The 20,017-nt window shown below is 40.8% G+C and overlaps 1 protein-coding gene across 8 annotated transcripts in view; it reads left to right on the forward strand.

The window, feature by feature from the left end:
• The window catches only part of LOC133410306 (plakophilin-4-like), a 109,448-nt gene that overhangs the window by 86,053 nt on the left and 3,378 nt on the right, over positions 1–20,017 (forward strand). For all 8 annotated transcript variants that reach the window (XM_061691277.1, XM_061691278.1, XM_061691276.1 and 5 more), the window contains 11 exons: positions 583–796; positions 8,228–8,411; positions 9,718–9,835; positions 11,445–11,636; positions 12,011–12,184; positions 12,387–12,537; positions 13,395–13,587; positions 15,059–15,143; positions 15,489–15,606; positions 15,680–15,805; positions 18,987–19,051. In XM_061691277.1, the coding sequence (XP_061547261.1) occupies positions 583–796; positions 8,228–8,411; positions 9,718–9,835; positions 11,445–11,636; positions 12,011–12,184; positions 12,387–12,537; positions 13,395–13,587; positions 15,059–15,143; positions 15,489–15,606; positions 15,680–15,805; positions 18,987–19,051 (1,620 nt within the window). The remainder of the gene's footprint in view (positions 1–582; positions 797–8,227; positions 8,412–9,717; positions 9,836–11,444; positions 11,637–12,010; positions 12,185–12,386; positions 12,538–13,394; positions 13,588–15,058; positions 15,144–15,488; positions 15,607–15,679; positions 15,806–18,986; positions 19,052–20,017) is intronic.

The raw sequence follows: 20,017 nt of genomic DNA on the forward strand, positions 1-20,017 counted from the left end.
AAGAGTTTCTTGCGCAGGGTGTCCGGGCTCTCCCTTAGAGATAGGGTGAGAAGCTCTGTCATCCGGGAGGGGCTCAGAGTAGAGCCGCTGCTCCTCCGCATTGAGAAGAGCCCGATGAGGTGGCTTGGGCATCTGTTTCGGATGCCTCCCGGACGCCTCCCTGGTGAGGTGTTCCGGGCACGTCTCACCGGGAGGAGACCCCGGGGACGACCCAGGACACACTGGAGAGACTACGTCTCTCGGCTTGCCTGCGAACGCCTCGAGATCCCCTTGGAAGAGCTGGAGGAAGTGGCTGGGAAGAGGGAAGTCTGGGCTTCCCTGCTGAGGCTGCTGCCCCCGCGACTCAACCTCGGATAAGCGGAAGACAATGGATGGATGGAATAAAGTTTATCAGTTTGGACATTAAATATCTTGTCTTTTTATGTATTCAATTAAATATAGGTCAAATTTGCAAATCATTGTATTATGCTTTTAACCCTTTATTTAACACAACGTCCTAACTTCATTGGAATTGGGGTTGTAGAATTTGATCTAACACTGATATTTTTATGCTTAACCGGTCATTCTTGTGACTCACTGCAGGTGTGTCAGCTCGGCGGCGTCAAACACCTGGTCGACCTGCTAGACCACAAAGTCCTGGAGGTCCAGAGGAACTCCTGTGGAGCTCTGAGGAACCTTGTATATGGAAAAGTAATGGATGAAAACAAGATCGCTCTAAGGAACGCGGGAGGCATTCCAGCTCTGCTTCGACTGCTGAGGAAGAGTGTCGACGCAGAGGTGCGGGAGCTCGTAACAGGTGAGCCAGCAAGTATCCATTTTTCAGTGGCTGGCTTGATTTGGCATGTTGATTTTTTTAAGATTCGGAATTGTTTGACTGAACAGCGAAATTGCGGGCTGGCAATTTCTCTTACCCTAACCCTTACGAAAGTCTGGTTTGATTGCACAAATGCTTACATGATCTTGGTTCCATTTGATTTACATGAAACGTGGAATTTTTTCTGTACAGTTTTTAACAGTTGCTTGGTGCCGCAATAAAAAGTCTCTGACATTTGTCTGCCCAAATACACACACAAAGGATAAATAATTACACAACACTTAATATCCACTTGTCACACTTCTGGTTCAAATCGTTCTGTCTCATGCAAATGCCAAGTATTTTAGTTACCATGATGACCAGGGGTGGAGCTAGTATGTTGCAACTATGGCTGTAGTTATCAAATATTTTTAGAATGGAGTATTCTATCAACTAGCCCATCGATTAATTGAGTAATTGGATCACAAATTATTTTGTATAATTGAACACAATAAGTTCATTGAAAACTCTAAATTGCCCGTCGGTGTGAATGTGAGTGTGAATGGTTGTTTGTTTGTTTGTGCCTTGCAATTGGCTGGCAACCAGTTCAGGGTGTACCCCGCCTCCTGCCCGATGATAGCTGGGATAAGCTTCAGCATGCCCGCGACCCTAGTCAGGAGAAGCGGCTCAGAAAATGGATGGATGGATGGATGGATGAACACAATAAGAGTCACTGATGGTGCAGTGGTACACTCGCCTGACTTTGGTGCGGGCAGCGTGGTTTCAGTTCCCACTCAGTGATGGTGTGAATGTGAGTGCGAATGGTTGTCCGTGTCTATATGTGCCCTGCGACTGACTGGTGACCAGTTCAGGGTGTAGTCTGCCTTTCACCCGAAGTCAGCTGGGATAGGCTCCAGCGCCCCGCGACCCTAACCAGGATAAGCCGTGTTGAAAATGGATGGATGGATGAACACAATAACGTGCATGTGACTTTTGAGTGTGTATGACTTCAAAAGGCCAGGCCTAGCCTGGTGAATGATGTGGGCATCAGCGTATGTGAGTAGAGCTTGCTCTTTACTGGTTAACCCTCTCTGCTGTGTGAGTTGTGGACATCAGCAGCTTGTGTATAAATGTGCTTATTACATGTTTGTTTTGTTACCGTTCAATGAAGCGATGGAAACCTAATGACAATCAATTAGAGAATTAATAAGGAATCAGATCGATAAGCAGTATTGAAAATGGAATCAAAATGTTAAACCTTTGTGCAATTTTTAAGCTTTTGTGACAGTCGCAGACAGTTTTAATGGAACAGATTATTTAAATTATAATTGTTTTTACAAGTGTTTAATTCAGAGCAAATTGGAAGAACAGATTGTGTTCGACATGATGTTGCGCTGCACATTTTCACGGGATTTATGTTTTTACTACAAGGACACGTCTTCTAGTTTCATCCTCTAACGCAGACAGAACAGACAGCCCTGGATTATGCGCATCTCACTTTTGTTTGTCGTCTGAGCCCAGCAAACATGCAGTTAGTCTGCACTGTTTGGGATCAGGGTGGAGCAGAAATGAGCAAGCCAAGCCATTTGGCTCCCAGGTGGTTGATTCAGCTGTTTTTGCTCAGCTGCAACCCATGTTCCAACTGTTTCAGGTTACAGGTCCAATGGTTACAGTCTTTTCAAGAAAAAAAGGACATACTAACACAGTACTGTAGTATACTTTGTTGGTGGGGTTTGACATGAAAAACTCAACACTTCTTTATTTAGCTTCAGCAAAAATAACATTAGTTAATAAAAATTTAAGTAAGCACCTTTTACATGACTTACTCGCTGGCCTGGTAACGTCACTGGGAGTCCAGGTCACCAGTTGTGGAGAGTTGTGCAGTAGTGTCTTTATGCGCTCTATAGAGAAAAATGCGTAACGTCGCTTAATGTCACAAAACTGTGATCAGTCATCACCAAAATGTATGTAGACATATCTAATTATGCCCAATTCATGCAGACACGAGGTGAACATGTAAATACAATATGTACAATATATATTTAGTGTAAGAATATATGCTGTAGATAGTTCTTCATGAGTGACGTCTACGTGAATTGGTTGTCACCTTGTCTGGAGACATCTCCCAGACATCTTTCTGGTGAGAGAGCGCATGCAATATTTTGGTCACTGCGACTGATGAGCCTTGTCAGTCTCGGCGATGTCTCCGCCAATCAGATTGGCCCCTTATGGTAAGTACTGTCTATTGTGAAACCGCATTAAAAATGATCGCTTAAGAAAGCAATGAACTGCGATATAGCAAGGCTTGGGGAACACTGTCTATCATCTTTTAGACAACCTTAGTATTTTCAACTGCTGTCAAGTGTCAACCACGTCCAAAATGTATTACAAGTGGCTCTTCTGCGACTCCCCTGGGAGGTCCAGGTGCTAGTTAGGCTTCATTAGCACTAAACTCAAAACCAGACCTCCCCCTGCTCCAAGCCAGGGGTCGTGCAGTCTGGACACAGAATAGTTGCCTCTTTGCCTGCTTGCTCTCCTTGCCGCTGTTGCAGTTATTGCTCTGTCCTAAAACAGACTCGTGAGATCACAGGATCAAACCTCACATCTCTGTCGTTTGTCATCAGTGCCCTGATAATGCTACTTTGATATACTGGCATAACTGAAAGTCTCACGTACAGTATGTGAATTGGTAAATATTGACTAACGACTGATTTGACTGTTGAGAATGTTTGGTTGGGTTTAGCGTTCCTGTTGGATTAAAACAGGATGCTAAATTCAGACAAGACCATTTTCCTGGGATAAAAGAAAACAATGGTAGTCAGCTAGAGCATATTCGATGTTATGTTTGGGAAGATAATTCAGAGTGACTTACACAATTATGAAAGATGAGCCCAGAGAAAGTCTTAGAATATTCAAAAAACCAAAGTAAAAGCAAAACATATAACATTTATCTTTTAGATACAAGATGCAAAGGTGTCCCTTGATGCCATGAATAACGCCCACAAAAAAAAAATCGATTTTGTGTGTGTCTGCGCAACTTTAGAATTTCTACGATTAGTTGAACTCTGAATTTTACAAAAGTTTTAGAGATAGCTATATGAGTCGATAGATACTTGTAGACGGTCTACCGGATTCAAATGTTTGTAGATTGTTTGGGGAGTATAACTTTAAATACATTTAATGCTTGAGTGGAATTTAAACAGATTTATGCCACCTGTGTTGCAGATGAAAACAACGTGATTGTCTTTCGTGTCGACATCTACACTCGCTTTAAACCATGCATCATCTCCAACCTGCCAAAAGCTCACTCACTAACGGCAGACTTAACATGTCTATGTCTCAAGGTAAAAGTAGTGGCGTCGCTCCCAGAATGCTTAAGGGGGAGTGTGCCTTTTTTTGTAGTTGTTATTTAAGACAGAAGCCAAATCCCAACTCAATTGTGAGCCAGTTGTTGGTAAATGGAAGCAAGTCAACAAATTACCACCTAATAGACCTTCCACTTCATGCTAATTGTACTGTGGAATATAGGCAAAACAGTAGGAAAGACCTAGCCAGTTTGAAGTTGTTTTTGTTCATGGCTCAGTGCCTACAGCTGTTGCCTTTTAACTCCCCTTCCTTTACCCTCTCGAGCTTTGCTCTGGGCACACAATTGGTCTTGGTGTCATAACATTGACCTAAGCTAAACACACGAACAGAGTTTTTTCTAAAGCGGGTCAAGCCACCTGTGAACATGTCACGAGCAGAGAACAAGCCTGAGAACCTGACATTTACTAACTGTCAGGGATGATTTATGGGCATTGTTGGTCTTAGTTAATTTCTGTCAGCCTTTTCAGTCATCTGTGCTTTTTGGATGCCGTCCGTCCCTGATGATGTTCATTGCCCCAAATTGATATCAGAGGGGGTGTGAAGAGTCATAGCAGCAGGTGAGTGGTTTTTGGAGTCAAATTGTCCTGTCCTGAGAATTCCTGATTTCCCTCAACATGAATGTGAATACCCTTGAGCAGGAAGTAACTATTTACGTTTGACAGTCTACATATTCACACCCCACGACTCAGCTGTAAAGCAAAGCAAATGTTATTTATTGATATTGCGCATTTCTTAAACAAGATAGCTCTATGTGCTGCAGAGTTATGGTGCTCCTGGTCTTTCTTTATAGACGCTAGTGACCTTAGACATTGACTGGACTCTTATGGTACCAAGTCCCTGATGGTACGTTGTACGACCCAGAGGGACAAATCCAAATAGTCTAATTCTATGCCCCTGAATCCATGATTCGATAAACACCTCAACCAAGCATGGTAGAGTAATGGCATTGCTGAATTAGTGTGAGTGTTTAACATTCCAGAGATTTACCTTCAAGGATGAAGGTCTTTAAGGTCCCGGTGCTAGGGGACTTTTTGGCTCCAAGACCTTGACATTAACCAGTGACCTTAAACACCTTACACACCGACTGTACTCCTTTCGTACCAAGTCCCTGAGAAAAATCCTTGGCATGACTTTGTATCAAACTCTTTTTGGGGCGGTCCAACAACCCTGAAACCGTGGCTTTGCCATTGACAATCTTTACATTCAATGATGAAGATGTGACTCCCTGCCAGGTTACCTTAGGGGTGGTCTCAACCATACACCTGAACGAAACACACCGTCTGCGAATCACCCTGGTGGCTTGGTACCTGGTCTTTGAATGCACCCCAACGTAACCTATTTGATGGAAATGTATCCAAAGACATGAGCCCACTTTTCTTCAGCCACGCGCACACGGCATGCAAGCTCTGAGGCGAGGCACATCCTCTATGTGAACTTCTGAGAACGTAGTAAGAGTTAAGCTGTGTTTGATGTTTTAGTCAAAATGAAATGACAAAATACTCTGCCTGTACTTAAGGCTTTTAATGGATTTAAAGCACTTTGGATTTGAAGAGGCATTTCTTGGCAGGCACATAGTTTCCGGCTGCGTCTGTGAATGTGTTTGTTTATGTGTAAATGGGATTTGGGACCATATTATAGAGTATTATCATTTTTATTGGTTAAATTAAAGAGGAGAAGGGCTTACTATGAACTGAGAGGATATAAACACAGTTAACATTAAAAAGTGAACCCTAGTTTTTCGTGGGGGATATCTTCGACACCCACCGATGATAGGTGAAAATCCACGGTATATTTATAAAAAACATTTTAATAAAATGTTACCACTTTCACACTTTTTAAACACATTTAATCATGCTTAACATATTCCTGAGTGCCTGTTCTCAATCTTTTGATATCAAGAAATGGGAGACTGTCATAGGACATCAATTTGAGGAAACGCAAAGAAGACTACTCGCTCGCACAGTTCTCGAAATATGAGGCAAAGTGTGTTGACTTCAAACTGTTTATATTTGTCATTACCAGTTGAGGTTTACTGTAAAACTGACAGAAGACAGAAGGCCACTAGCTCAATGCTAACATATATTTCAAAACACGTTAGACAGGCTGACGAAAATTCTGCTGTAAACGTTACAGTAATTTTAAGCCTTTTAAAACTGCTACTTTAGCACACGGAGCAGCAACACATACAAACAGAGCATACAAGAACACTGCACTGTGGGAACAATGACTGTTACTGGAGCTCAGTTGGGGACCTTCTCTATCTTTTCATCTTGCTGTTAATTATGCTGCATGTCTTCCAGTAGACCTCAGCGCTGTTCGGCATGTTGTGGCACAATGTGGTACTACACTGAAGGCACACAAGTCTAAATCCAGACTTGACTTTACACTAGGAAAAAAAACATGAAAAATTATCGCTTAAAAATATAGGGTTATATCGGGGGCGTGAATAGTGAACGTCAACATAGTGGGTGATCACTGTAGTAGTTATAGGATTTCAGTCTGATTTTCCCGTGATGTTTATTTAGTTGTGCTTTGTCGTATTGCCTTCTCCGCTGTTTATTTGCAAAACATTCCTTCTCCAATGTTACTGGTGCTCCAGAGAAGTCAGACTGTGCCACAGCGTCAGCCTGGCAGCGAGCGGCAGCTAATTAAAGGAACATGCTACATACAGGCTAATCCCTGACAGATGCAGCATCAAAGACTGCCAAGGACTGTGCATGACTACCAGTGGCTACCATGGAACTGTGTTTGAATTGAGTGGAAGGAGGGCACCATTTTTGAAAGACTTACATTATTTATGTTTCATTTCTTATGCTGGAGCCATGCCCTTTGTTCACTTTCTTTTTTCCATTTTTCTCCTTGGAGGTATTCTCCTGTGATGTGGAAGATGGATGTGAATGTCTAATATACAGACAGAGGCGGGGAACCTTTTTCCAACCAGGGGCCATTTCTGTTTTTATAACACCCTCTAGGAGCCATACGAAATTAAATGAAAATACAATCAATGACCATAAAGTTTCCCACGAGCCAAAGGTTCCCCACCCTCACTCTATACCTTAATTCATGTTAGTTTTCAAAAGATCCATCTCAGTTCTGAACCCGGTAGCTGAAATGCTCCCATATTGCTGACCTAAATGAGCTTTGCGGATCCGCAGTTTCAGGGATATTAGTCGTACTAGCCATGTTTCCTCCGCTCCACTCTTCTCATATTAGCATTAGCAGTAGCCACAGTTTTACTCACTCTGGTCAGATGAAAAAGTTAAAAAATGTAGTCACATAACATGCAGTTGGAGGAGGCTTGCTGAAGAAATGTATCTTCAATCTAGGCTCACGTTTTTAAATTAACTTAAAATAATGATATGTTTGGTAGCACTGTGCGCTCATATGGCCGTTGCTGGAATTGAGGTACAAACTCTTGGAAGGGGCTTGTAGGGATTCTGCCATTTCGAAGGCGACACAGATTTATGTCTTTAGCGTATCGAATTGTGCAAATCCGCGAGTACTAAAATTAGTACTAGTACTCCCCTAAAATTTATTATAATTGCCTATAGCTATAGATAACTACCTACAGATGCCACGAGATGGCAGCAAAGCACTACTTTTATACTCGGCAGGGCTTTGGCCTGAACACAAAAATTTCAGCCAATAAAAGTGGATAGATTTTTTTTTTTTTTTTTTTTAATCTGCGAATAGTGAATTGCGAATATGCGGGAGAACACTGTAGTCACTTGAAAGTAGATCTGGATCTTCGCCCTGTCAAGCTGATTATTATCATGAGTGGAGAAACTCAAGTGTGGGGGGTGGTTATCATGCAAAAAGTCAATTTTGCATGAAATATCCCATTTAAAACTTCCCAATTACGCTCTGTGCATGTGTTTTTGCTTTTTTGTTTGCATTTGGTCAGCCTCACACAGCTATTTAAAGCCCAGATTGTCAGCCCATCTGTGTCGGGTTCCCCCATAAGTGCACACGACAATTGACATATCCTGAAGGCTTGCGTGCATCTGTCTCAGCCCCCCCTTGTCTCCAACCCTTACTTGACCGTGTTTATGTGTGACGTCTCCGCAGGGGTGCTGTGGAACCTGTCATCATGCGACGCCGTCAAGATGACAATCATCCGCGATGCCTTGACCACCCTGACCAACACTGTGATCATCCCCCACTCGGGATGGAGCAGCTCCACCTTTGAAGAGGACCACAAGCTTAAATTTCACTCGTCGCTGGTGCTGAGAAACACAACTGGTTGCTTGAGGTAACCACCTGATGCACACACTTGGCACACTAGCACCCCCATGTGGACTACTTATCTTATGCCTCATCTGGTGGAATGATGGAACATGAAATCCTCACAGCCTTTAGAGACAGACAGAGGTGGCAAAAATATTCACCCTCTCTTCTTAAGTAAAAGTACAGATGGGGGTGGTGGTGCCCCGTCTCTGCGGGAAAAAAAGATTTTGTCTTTTAAACCTGTCTCTGCAGCCTGGTACCACATGGCCAGCAGACAGGACCGCTGTTATAGATTGTTATTTTTCTCATTAATAATCACATGACAAAAATGTTTGTATTTTTGGGAAGATTGGAATGGATTAATGGAATTTACATTCATTTCAACAGAGAAAAAATTTCTTCTGAGTTACAAGCCTGAACATGTAACTAATTAAACTTGTTTCTCAAGGAATACTCTCTAATACTGTGTATTACTTCTCTAGTGACCATTGGTAGTTCACTACTTTTCAAGATGCATTGTGGAACACATTGAGGGCACTATATTGGGAATGACCTATACTCATTACACATTCAAACATTCATCCATCCATATTCCGTACCGCTTATCCTCACCAGGGTCACGGGCATGCTAGCGCCTAGCTCAGCTGACTCCGGGCAAGAGGCGGGGTACACAACTGGTTGCCACCCAATCATAGGGCACATATAAACAAACAACCATTCACACTCAAATTTACACCTATGAACAATTTAGTCTCCGATCAACCGACCATGCATGTTTTTGGAATATGGGAGGAAACCGGAGTATCGGGAGTAAACCCATGCAGGCACGGGTAGAACATGAAAACGCCACACAGGAAGTCCGGATGTGAACCTGCGACCTCAGAAAAGCAGATATGCTAATCAGTCTGCCTTCATGCCACCCTACATTCAAACAACAACACTACAAATTGGCAAACTCGAAATACAAGATGTACAATGCGTAGTGGGTAGGCAATAATTCCAAAGACATTCACATACAACCCATATTTCGTGTCAGTAGCTTTGATAGTGTCAAAGCCATCACCATTTTCATCATGCTGAAAGATGACGTAATGCCTTCCCACTCTTCTCTTCAGCTATTGTCGTCTGTGTGTAGGCATTTAAGGCAAGACGGAATGATTTCAGTCAGACCACACATTTCATCCATAATAGATGGTGTGGAGGAATGATTACAGAAGTGGAGTGCACACACACTGATCTGTCATTTGGTGTGTTTGCACATACTCATGACGTGTGTGTGTGTGTGTGTGTGTGTGTGTATGTGTGTGCGTGTGCGTGCGCTGTTTAAATAGGAACTTGAGCTCAGCTGGTGAGGAGGCTCGAAAACAGATGCGCACCTGTGAGGGTTTAGTTGACTCACTGCTCTACGTCATCAAAGCCTGTGTCAACACTTCGGACTTTGACAGCAAGGTACACACACAGGACAAGGCACACAAACACACACATGAATGCACTATTGTTAAGCCTTGAGGAAAACGTGTTGCTGCATGTTTAGAGGCCCCCTGGAGGAGGGGCCAGAGACTCGTGTTCTTGGTTTGAATCTTTTGTCTGACCATGCTGAAAGCCAAACAGCTATTATATTTCATTTTTTTGGATGACATGTGCTGTGACATCCTTTCATTAAATACATTAAACCCGTTTGTCGCGCGACATATGTCCTAGACCCACCTGCAATTGGTCATGTACGATATTGAAAGACCATATATTTTTTTTATTTATAGTGTTTAAACCCACATGCTTTAAACACATTTAAACTTAACACTTTTTAAACACAATAAGTGTACTTGACTATATAAAAAAGCAAAATACTAGCATAAAATGAATGGAAGTGCCATTAATCTTTCTAGCCCCCCCAGACCCCCCCCCCCCCCCCAAAAAAAGAAGAATGCATTTTAATAAGGACAATAGCCCTCCGTAGTAATGTACTTTATAAAACATCCATCCGTCCATCCATTTTCCGAGCCGCTTCTCCTCACTCGGGTCGCGGCCGTGCTGGAGCCTATCCCAGCTATCATCGGGCAGGAGGCGGGGTACACCCTGAACTGGTTGCCAGCCAATCGCAGGGCACATACAAACAAACAACCATTGGCACTCACAGTCACACCTACGGGCAATTTAGAGTCTCCAATTAATGCATGTTTTTGGGATGTGGGAGGAAACCGGAGAAAACCCACGCAGGCACGGGGAGAACATGCAAACTCCACACAGGCGGGGTCGGGGATTGAACCCAGGTCCTCAGAACTGTGACGCTCTAACCAGTCGTCCACCGTGCCGCCCCTTTATAAAACATACATAACATAATTACATAGAATGTAAAGAATTAAACAGTTTGTGCATCATGATGAATTCATTGTGCTGCTCCTTCTGGTCTGCCTGCCTTGGGCACCACGGGGCAATGTAATACAGTACAGTCATGTAGACACAAACAAAGACTAGTTTAACAACTAATGTGACTTCGGTAAGGGACTGCAATATTTGTTGTTTTTCGTTGAGGGTAAAGAACATATGCCTTTGAGTATTGTGATATTGTCTCTATACATATGTTGCTACACCACTTTTAGCAATATCCATTGCTTAACGGGTTATAAAAGCACAACTGTCGGTGTTAAGTGTGAGCCCGTCCAAGGCATTTTCCATTATGTGTTAGCATTAAGCTAGCGTGGTTTGGTTGTTTTAAATACAAAACTTGTAATTCCCTTTGTTTTATTTTTAGTTTGACAATAAACTTCAAGTGGCCGAAGGATGGCTCATATGGATAAAATCTTCGGCTCACTTGTATCTCAAGGCACCACTATAGACCGTAAAAAAAACTGTCGCTCGAAAAAAAACGTGAGCGGGGGACCACTCTACATGCTCTGGCTGATAGCAAGCCACTTCATGTTAGCAGGTTAACAGTTAAAATAGATGTGTTTTGCAATACAGCATACAGTCATTTCCATTGTAATCCCTTTTGGGAAAGGCCTGAGCAGATGTGTGCAGAATGAATTTGCTCAGCCGCTCTCTGTGCCCACCGCAACAGATAGTGGAGAACTGCATTTGCACGCTACGGAACCTGTCCTACCGTCTGGAGCTGGAGCTGCCTCCGTCGTGCCTGATAGGGGTGCAGGAGGTAGACGCCATGCTGGGAAGCGAGTCGCCGAGCAAAGACGTCAGCTCCAGCTGCTGGGGGAGGAAGAAGAAGAAGAATAAAAAGAACTCGCAGGAAGACACTGTGAGTGTGGCAGGATGGGAAAGAGAATGTTACTGTTGCAAGTCTGACCATCTTGAATATACAGTGTTCACAAAAATGTGGGGATATTAATTAAGCTTTTGGGTGAAATTTCATGAACAAGGTGAACTTAATTTGGCCTTGTAAACTTTTGACTGTTCAATGTTTCAGTACCTTTTGCACAACTTGCTGTTCTTTAACATGGAGCTGAATGGCAAAACTGACAACAGGTGTTCAACCAAAACATGGTCACAGTGCATTTTCGGTTCATCCTGAAATTTCACCCAAAAAGCCAAATATTCCTAACTTTTGTTGAATACTCGAGTGTAGGTCATTTACTTTGGCCTTCTGACCAAATGTGGCATTTGTATCCTCAGTGGGACGGTGTGGGACCCATCCCGGGTTTCTCCAAGCCACCGACGGGCGCTGAGATGCTGTGGCACCCCACTGTGGTGAAGCCTTACTTGACACTACTCGCCGAGAGCTCCAATCCTTCCACTCTGGAGGGCGCTGCTGGCTCACTTCAGAATCTGTCGGCGGGCAACTGGAAGGTACACCTTTTGCGTCTACACACGCTGGACACTTCATTAGGTACACCTGCACCATCCAAAGTGGGGTACACTACACACATTACAATTTTTGACCGACCCCGTACATGACCAGGAAAAAAGGTCTGCATGTGTTCTTTTACTGCTCTTAGAGTGTGTAGTGGACCGTGAATCCCCGCAAATTCATGTTTTTCATCTTGAGCAGTTTGCAGCGTACATCCGTGCTGCAGTGCGGAAGGAGAAAGGCCTGCCCATTCTCGTGGAGCTGCTGCGGATGGACAATGACCGGGTGGTGTGTTCGGTGGCCACTGCACTGAGAAACATGGCACTGGATGTCCGGAACAAAGAACTCATAGGTAAGGGGCTCATACTGTCAGTCGAACATTTGATTGAATAACCCCATCTGAAAAAAAAAATGTTTAATTCCTTTTTTGAGTTCTAAATGTCTCTCGGCTACACAAAAGCCTGAAAAAGAAGCACAGTGAGACACGTGATTATTATTACAGCAGAATAGTGTTGAGATGTTTTGCAGCATCACATTTTTCATACAATTAAAAAAGGCAAAAAAGACTATACAAAATCAATAACAACAGTAAAACGTAACATTTTGCTGAAAGCTTGTAATGGTAAAAAGTAGCACCATCTGGTGAACAAATATAACAATTAAGAATTGAAAGAAATAAACAAAATAAGTCTTAACTGGATTTCATTTGTTTGTTTTGGGGATGAAAAAAATTGCATTTTAAAAATGGTTTTAACTGAATTTTTCTCACATAATCGTGATTCAATTAAAATGTATTGCACCTAAGTTAATACAAATTGTACCTAAATACATTTTTGAAAATATACAGTTTTAAAAGATTTAATGGGAATGTACTAAAAGTTAAATACAACAGAACTGTACTCACCAAATGTATGTTAATGGATTACATTTTATTTTTTTTAAAGCGACTTACATTATGCACAGTTTGAACATTTAATTAATTCTTCATATACCACTAGAGCCAGCCCACGTAGCACACTTTGAGAATCACCACTATAAGGATTAAAACTGAACAACACTAAAGTCATCAATGATTGAATGTAGTTGAATTCACGATGCCGTATATGAAGTGACCTAAGTGAATATTCTTGCATTTGTAACCAACACACCATCCTGAGCATAAGGCCCTGTCACCACGTATTAGCGCCACGTCTCCCTCCTCCCTTTCAGGGAAATACGCCATGAGGGACCTGGTCAACCGCCTGCCCGGGGGAAACACCACCTTACTGTCGGACGAGACAGTGGCAGCCATCTGTTGCACCCTGCACGAGGTCACCAGCAGGAACATGGAGAACGCCAAAGCCCTGGCGGACACTGGCGGCATCGAGAAGCTGGTCAACATCACCAAGGGCAGAGGAGACAGGTACACCGCACCTTTTGTCACAACCTCAGATTGTAGCAGACAGGATTTGTTGGATAACGTGTGCACACGCTCAAGTGAACTGCCAGAACACACAAACAGGAAGTATGCAACTTAGTATATCGGTGCCATCTGAGTTGGAATTAGAATATCTTACACTGAATGTTTTTTACCATTAAATTTCTAACACATTCACATGTGCAGCTATTGGAGTATACTGTGCCATCTGAGTTTGGACTTGAATTTAAGACATGGAATTCTTGACACAATTGTTTTGATGAAAAATAAAATGGTAGAAAGTTGATGTTAAAACAATCATTGAATTTTTAACACTGAATTTTTTTTATAGTAGAACAAATTTAACATCTTTAATTTGAATGGAAACTCAGATGGCACAGATATATCTTGTAGTATTTTTTTTTTTGCTATCTGTTTATGAATTGAATTTAAGACGATTAACTTTTGACACTGAAATTTCTTATGGTTAAAAAAAGAAATTTTAAAATTTAAATTAAAACTCAGAATGCTCCATATTTCTTCTGAGTATGAATTTGAATTTAAGATGTTGACATTTTTTTACACTGAACTTTGTGATGGTCAAAGAAAAATTAGGTTTTCTAAATTTGATGGTTAAAAAAAAAAAACCTGAGTGTTGGAAATTCAAATCCAAACTCGGAGGGCACAGAAATAGCTTATGTTTGTGCCATCTGAGTTAGATTTGAATTTAATATAATGAATCTTTTCCACTGAATTTTTGACCATGAATGTTTCATTGTAAAACAATTAAGTTTTTGAAATTTGATGGTTAAAAAAATAATTTATGACAAAAAATATCAGTGTTAGAAATTCCAAATTCAAACTGAGCTGGTGCATAAATACTTACAAATAGGCAGACAGACACACTATATTTCGCAGAAGTTGTTTTTGTGTGCATTCGGATCAAATGTCCCAGTGGAGCAAAAGTACATTTATTTCTAGCCTGCTTTAAATTCACTTCCTCCCAGCTTAAAAAAAACAAAAAAACACCTCTATTACTCAGTCACACTCAAAGTCACAGGTTGACTATACCTCCAGATTCTACCTCATATTATTTAATACAATACTCACAAAAAAGTTAAGCGTATTGTGGTTTCAGGTCAAATGTCAGAATGAACCCAAAATGCAGTATAAACTTTACAGGTGAACTTAATTTGGCCTTGTGTTCAATATTTCAGTACTTTTTGCACAATGTTCTGTTCTCTAACAAGGAGCGGAACGGCAAAATTCACAAGGTTTGATCCATGAAATTTTCCAAGGACTTCTACTCCTATGCCTTTCTGTGACTCTTCCAGTCTCGCTTTATCGACCTGCTAACGACAGTGTGACAAAATAAATTCTTCTGTAAAAATTATTGTTCATTTTAGGTTCATCCTGAAAATGAACTCAATAACCTTTTGTGATTAGTGATTCAGTGATTTGTATGTATGTGTCGCAGGTTTTCTCTAAAAGTGGTCAAGGCGTCCGCTCAGGTACTGAACACGCTGTGGCAGTACAGAGATCTACGCGCCATATATAAGAAAGTAAGAACCTGTTTCATGTTCATTGTTTGACTTCTGTGTCACCGGCAGTGTAGCGGTTCACTCACCTTACTTTGGTGCAGTAGGGGGTGTTTACTTTCCACTCAGTGACGGACGGTGTGAATGTGACATAATCATAAATAACAAAATATATTAATGATTTTATTTTATATAAATACACTAATAATATAAAATAGAATGTAAAAAAAACAAAAAACATAAGTAACTCAATAAATGTTGGAATAGTTTTGTTTATTTATGGTGTAACTAATCAACAAGATCATTTTCATCGATGCTGAGCAAACATGTACCTAAAGTAAAATGTCCTCCCTTTGTGTTTCCTAACAGGATGGATGGACCCAAAACCATTTCCTCACTCCGGTGTCCACACTTGAGAGGGACAGATTCAAGTCGCAGCCCATTCTCCCCACCACCAGTATTCAGATGTCCCCCCTCAACCATCCCGGTGGGCTCTGTTACTTTTGGCACTGACCTCGGCAGTGGAATATTCCCCTCATGCGTGTCTTTTACTTTTGTAGCTGCCAGTGCTATGTCATCTCCTGCCAATCGAGATCACACGCTGAGAGATTATCAGAGAGCGCAGTCAACTATGCAGTTTTATAACTACCAAGTGGACAACAGTGTTCACAAAAACCAGTATACAGGTACTGCACAGTATAACTATGCTATATTTGTATATTTATTTATACCTCCGGTTTATTGCATTTTTTAAAATCATTTTATTTGTTTTACAGTACATTGAACTGTTGACAGTCACGGGGATACATATAGAGTCCTGCCGCAAATAATGAAAATCCTCGAGTAATTGATTCCTACCTAAAGGTTTATTTCCTGTAGATATCACAAAATTACTACTTTTGTTTAAATAAAGCCCCTCTACTCAAGTCAACTTACATTAGTTCCGTGGCCTCACAAACCCACAAGATGATGACGGCAAAGCGCCACTTGTGTGTAAATGAAACTCCTCAACTAACTTCAACAGAGTTCCCTGGCACCAATAATTCACAAGATGGGAGCAGAGCAATACTGTACTTTTGTCTCAATGAAACTCCTCAACTCACTTAAACATGGTTCCTTCTCACCAAGATGCCACAAGATGGTGCCAAAGCACGGCTTTTGTTTAATGAAGCTCCTCAACTAATTTCAACAGTTACTTTGCACCAAGATGCCACCAGAAGGCCGCAATACACTACTTTTGTTTAAACGAAACTCTTCAAATCACTTCAACATAGTTCCTTGGCATCACAAATCTACAAGATGGCTGCAAAGCACTACTTTTGTCTAAATGTAGCTCCTCACCTCTTTTCAACATAGTTCCTCAGCACTAAGAATCAACTAGATGGCAGCAAAGCATTATTTTTGTGTAAATGTAGCTCCTCAACGATTTTCAACATAGTTCCTTGGCACCAAGAATCCACAAGATGGAAGCAAAGCACTACATTTGTCTCAATGAAGCTCTCAACTCACGTCAGTACAGTTCAGATTTCAGATCAAAAGATGAATATGAGACAAAAGTTCAGAATTCCATCTCTTATTTCATGGTATTTACATCTAGATGTGTTGAACAACTTAGGACAGAGCACCTTTTGTTTGAAGCCACCCACTTTTGAAGTGAGCAAATGTATTGGAACAGACACTATTGACTTAACTTAAAGTGAATAACGTTTAATATTTGGTTGCATAACCCTTACTTGCAATAACTGTGTCAAGCCTGCGACCCATTGACTTTACCAGACTGTTGTATTCTTCATTTGAAATGCTTTTCCAGGCCTTTACTGCATGCAGCCTCTTTCAGTTGTTGTTTGTTTCTGGGGGTTTCTCCCTTCAGTCTCCTCTTCAGGAATAAAACACATGCTCTATTGGGTTAAGGTCCAGTAATTGATTTGACCAGTCTAAGACCTTCCACTTTTCTCCCCTGATGATGTCCTTTGTTGTGTTGGCAGTGTGTTTTGGGTTATTGTCTTGTTGCATGATGAAGCTTCTCCCGATTAGTTTGGATGCATTTATCTGTAAATTGTCAGACAAAATGGTTTTATAGACTTCGGAAATCCAATCTGGCCTTCCATTTTTATTTATTCTTTTTTTTTTTTTTTTTTTTTTTTTTTTTTGCTGATGAGTGGTTTACATCTTGTGGTGGCCTGTATATTTCTTGTCTTGAAGTCTTCTTCATCCAGTGGATTGTGATACCTTCACCCCTGCCCTGTGGAGCTTGGTAGTGATGTCACTGACCGTTGTCTTTTGGTGTTTTTTCCACAGCTCTTACAATGTTTCTGTCATCAACTGCAGTTGATACTCTTGGCCGACTTGATCGATGTCTGTAGCTCTCAGTATACCAGTAGTTTCTTTTTCAGGACATACCAAATTGTTGTATTGGCTATGTCCAACATTTGTGCAATAGCTTTTTCCCCTCTTCTCTCAACTTCAAAATGATTTGCTTTTTTTTGTATAGACAGTTCTTCGGACTTCCTTTGCTTAACAGCAAAGGCAGTTTTCACAGGTGAAACCCAAAGTAAAAAACAAGCACTATCTAATGTTTAATCAAGCAATCTAAAAGGCAACACCTGAGTTACTAGGAACACCCATTAGTCACATGTTCCAATACCTTTGCTCACCTGAAAAGTGGGTGGCTTCAAACAAAAGGTCCTCTGTCCTGAGTTGTTTAACACATCTAGATGTATATATAATGACATAAAAGCTGAAATAAAAACTTTTGATCTGAAACCCAAATGTCTTCAGTACACAACAAAAACAAAGGAATTGCCGTTCCAATACTTTTGGAGGGGACTGTATCTGTCTGTCTTATACTGCCCCCATATGGGCAAGGTTAGCATACCAGAAGAAGCCGTATTCAATTGATGCAAAGTGACAAACAATGTTTCAATTCTTTTTAACTCTACTTAATCATGTAATTTCTGTATGTTTTTAAAAAGTACAATATTATGGATGGCTATTTTTGTTGTGTTTTGGGGGAGGCTGGAACAGATTAATTGCATTTCCATTTGGAGTTATGAGGATGGTCACGGAACAGATTCAACTCCTATCTCAAGGCACCACTGTATATCAGAATCAGAATCATCTTTATTTGCCAAGTATGTCCAAAAAACACACAAGGAATTTGTCTCCGGTAGTTGGAGCCGCTCTAGTACGACAACAGACAGTCAATTGACAGAGAACACTTTGAGACATAAAGACATTGACAAAAAACAGTCACTGAGCAATAAAGGGTTAATAGTTATCTGGTAATGCCGGTACATTTTTTTTATATCCCAAAAATGTTTGTTTTGAGAGTAGCCTGATTCGTGCATATGCTTTCCTTTTACGTGGATTCCTAGTGGTTGTTCCCAGATATGTCAATATGGCTCCTGTTGTGGATTCCTTTCCCCTTAGCGTCTTCTAGTTTGCCTCACATCTGGCCCTCTGACAGTTTAGCACGCAGGACTTGAAAGCTGCAAAGCACTCAAGTGGACCCGCTAGTCCATACCAGACCACACAATGGTGTTATTATTACGAGTGGGGGCGGGGGGGGTGTTGAGTGGGTACGCCAGACGGACAACTCTTGCTAGCAGGAGAGCGGGAGGGCAGAGTAAACAAAACAAAACAAAAAGAGCACTAGGGGCAATGGGAGTTTGAGGATTCCAGTGGCGAGACGGCGTGCCATCGTAAATCCCGATCCCCGTGGGCTGTGCAAACAAGTGGAAAGCAGCAGTCCGGCGCTATGATTTCCCCTTTGAGCACATAGCTTGTCTTGATCCTTTCCTCCGTGGAGATGTGCATTCCATTTCCGCTTTAATGAAAGTGTTCAAAAGTTTTGTACTTTGATTGCAGGGTCTGGAAAGCATTCTCCGTATTACTACCCGTCACCCTCACGGGAGGAACCCAGAAGAACACAGGTGAATTCAATGCATTTATTTTCACTACAATGGGCAACTCAGCATGTAGTATGCTTGCCTATCTAGAATTTTGACTTCATTCTTGTAATATTAGAATTTTTTTTCTTCAAATATTCTGACTTTTTTCTTGGAATAATTCATTTTCTTCTTCCTAATCTTATGGCATTTTTGTATCCAATATTGAAGAAATCATTCTATTACAACTTTATTCTTTAATATTTAGTTTTCTTTCTCCTAATATTACATTTTTTGTGATATGTAAAAAAAGAATTTGGTAATATTTACAAAATGGTAATTTATTTACATTTTACTCCTGTTACAACTTTTTACTTGTAATGTTAGGAATGAATGAATTATCCTATCCTGATTGATGTTTACTTTCTGCTAATTTTATAACTTTTTACTTGGTGTTAAAAAATAATTCTCCTTGTATTACTTTTTCTTGTAATGTAATGTTTTCTTTAATGTAATGTTTTCTTCTAATTTTGCGACTTTTTTCTTGTAATATTGATTTTTTTCCCCTTCTAATATCATGACTTTTATATTTACATTTTTTACTCTTCATATTGAAAATGTTCTTCTAATATTAAAACATTTTTCTTGTAAAATGAAAGACATCTCCAATAACAGTCGAAAAAATTCTCGTTTCTCGTTATGTTACATTTTCAAATTTTAGAACTTTTTTCTTGTTGTATTGAAATTGTTCTCCGAGTAGTACACCTTTTTAGTTGTAATATTAAAAAGGGTTCTCCTAATACTATGCTTTTTATCTTGTAATATTAATAAACATTGTCCTATCATAAGTTCTCCTCTTAATTTTGACTTTTTTTTTTTTTTTTCCACCTTTTTTTACTTTTTACAATATTTAAAAAAAATCTAATATTACAAGTTAGGACTGTTTGCCTTGGAGGATGTACCAAGCGACTTTCAATGTATTGTTTATTGTTTTCAAAGTCAGAGAAAGAT

Source organism: Phycodurus eques, chromosome 12 (assembly GCF_024500275.1).
Source record: "Phycodurus eques isolate BA_2022a chromosome 12, UOR_Pequ_1.1, whole genome shotgun sequence".
Lineage (NCBI taxonomy): Eukaryota > Metazoa > Chordata > Actinopteri > Syngnathiformes > Syngnathidae > Phycodurus > Phycodurus eques.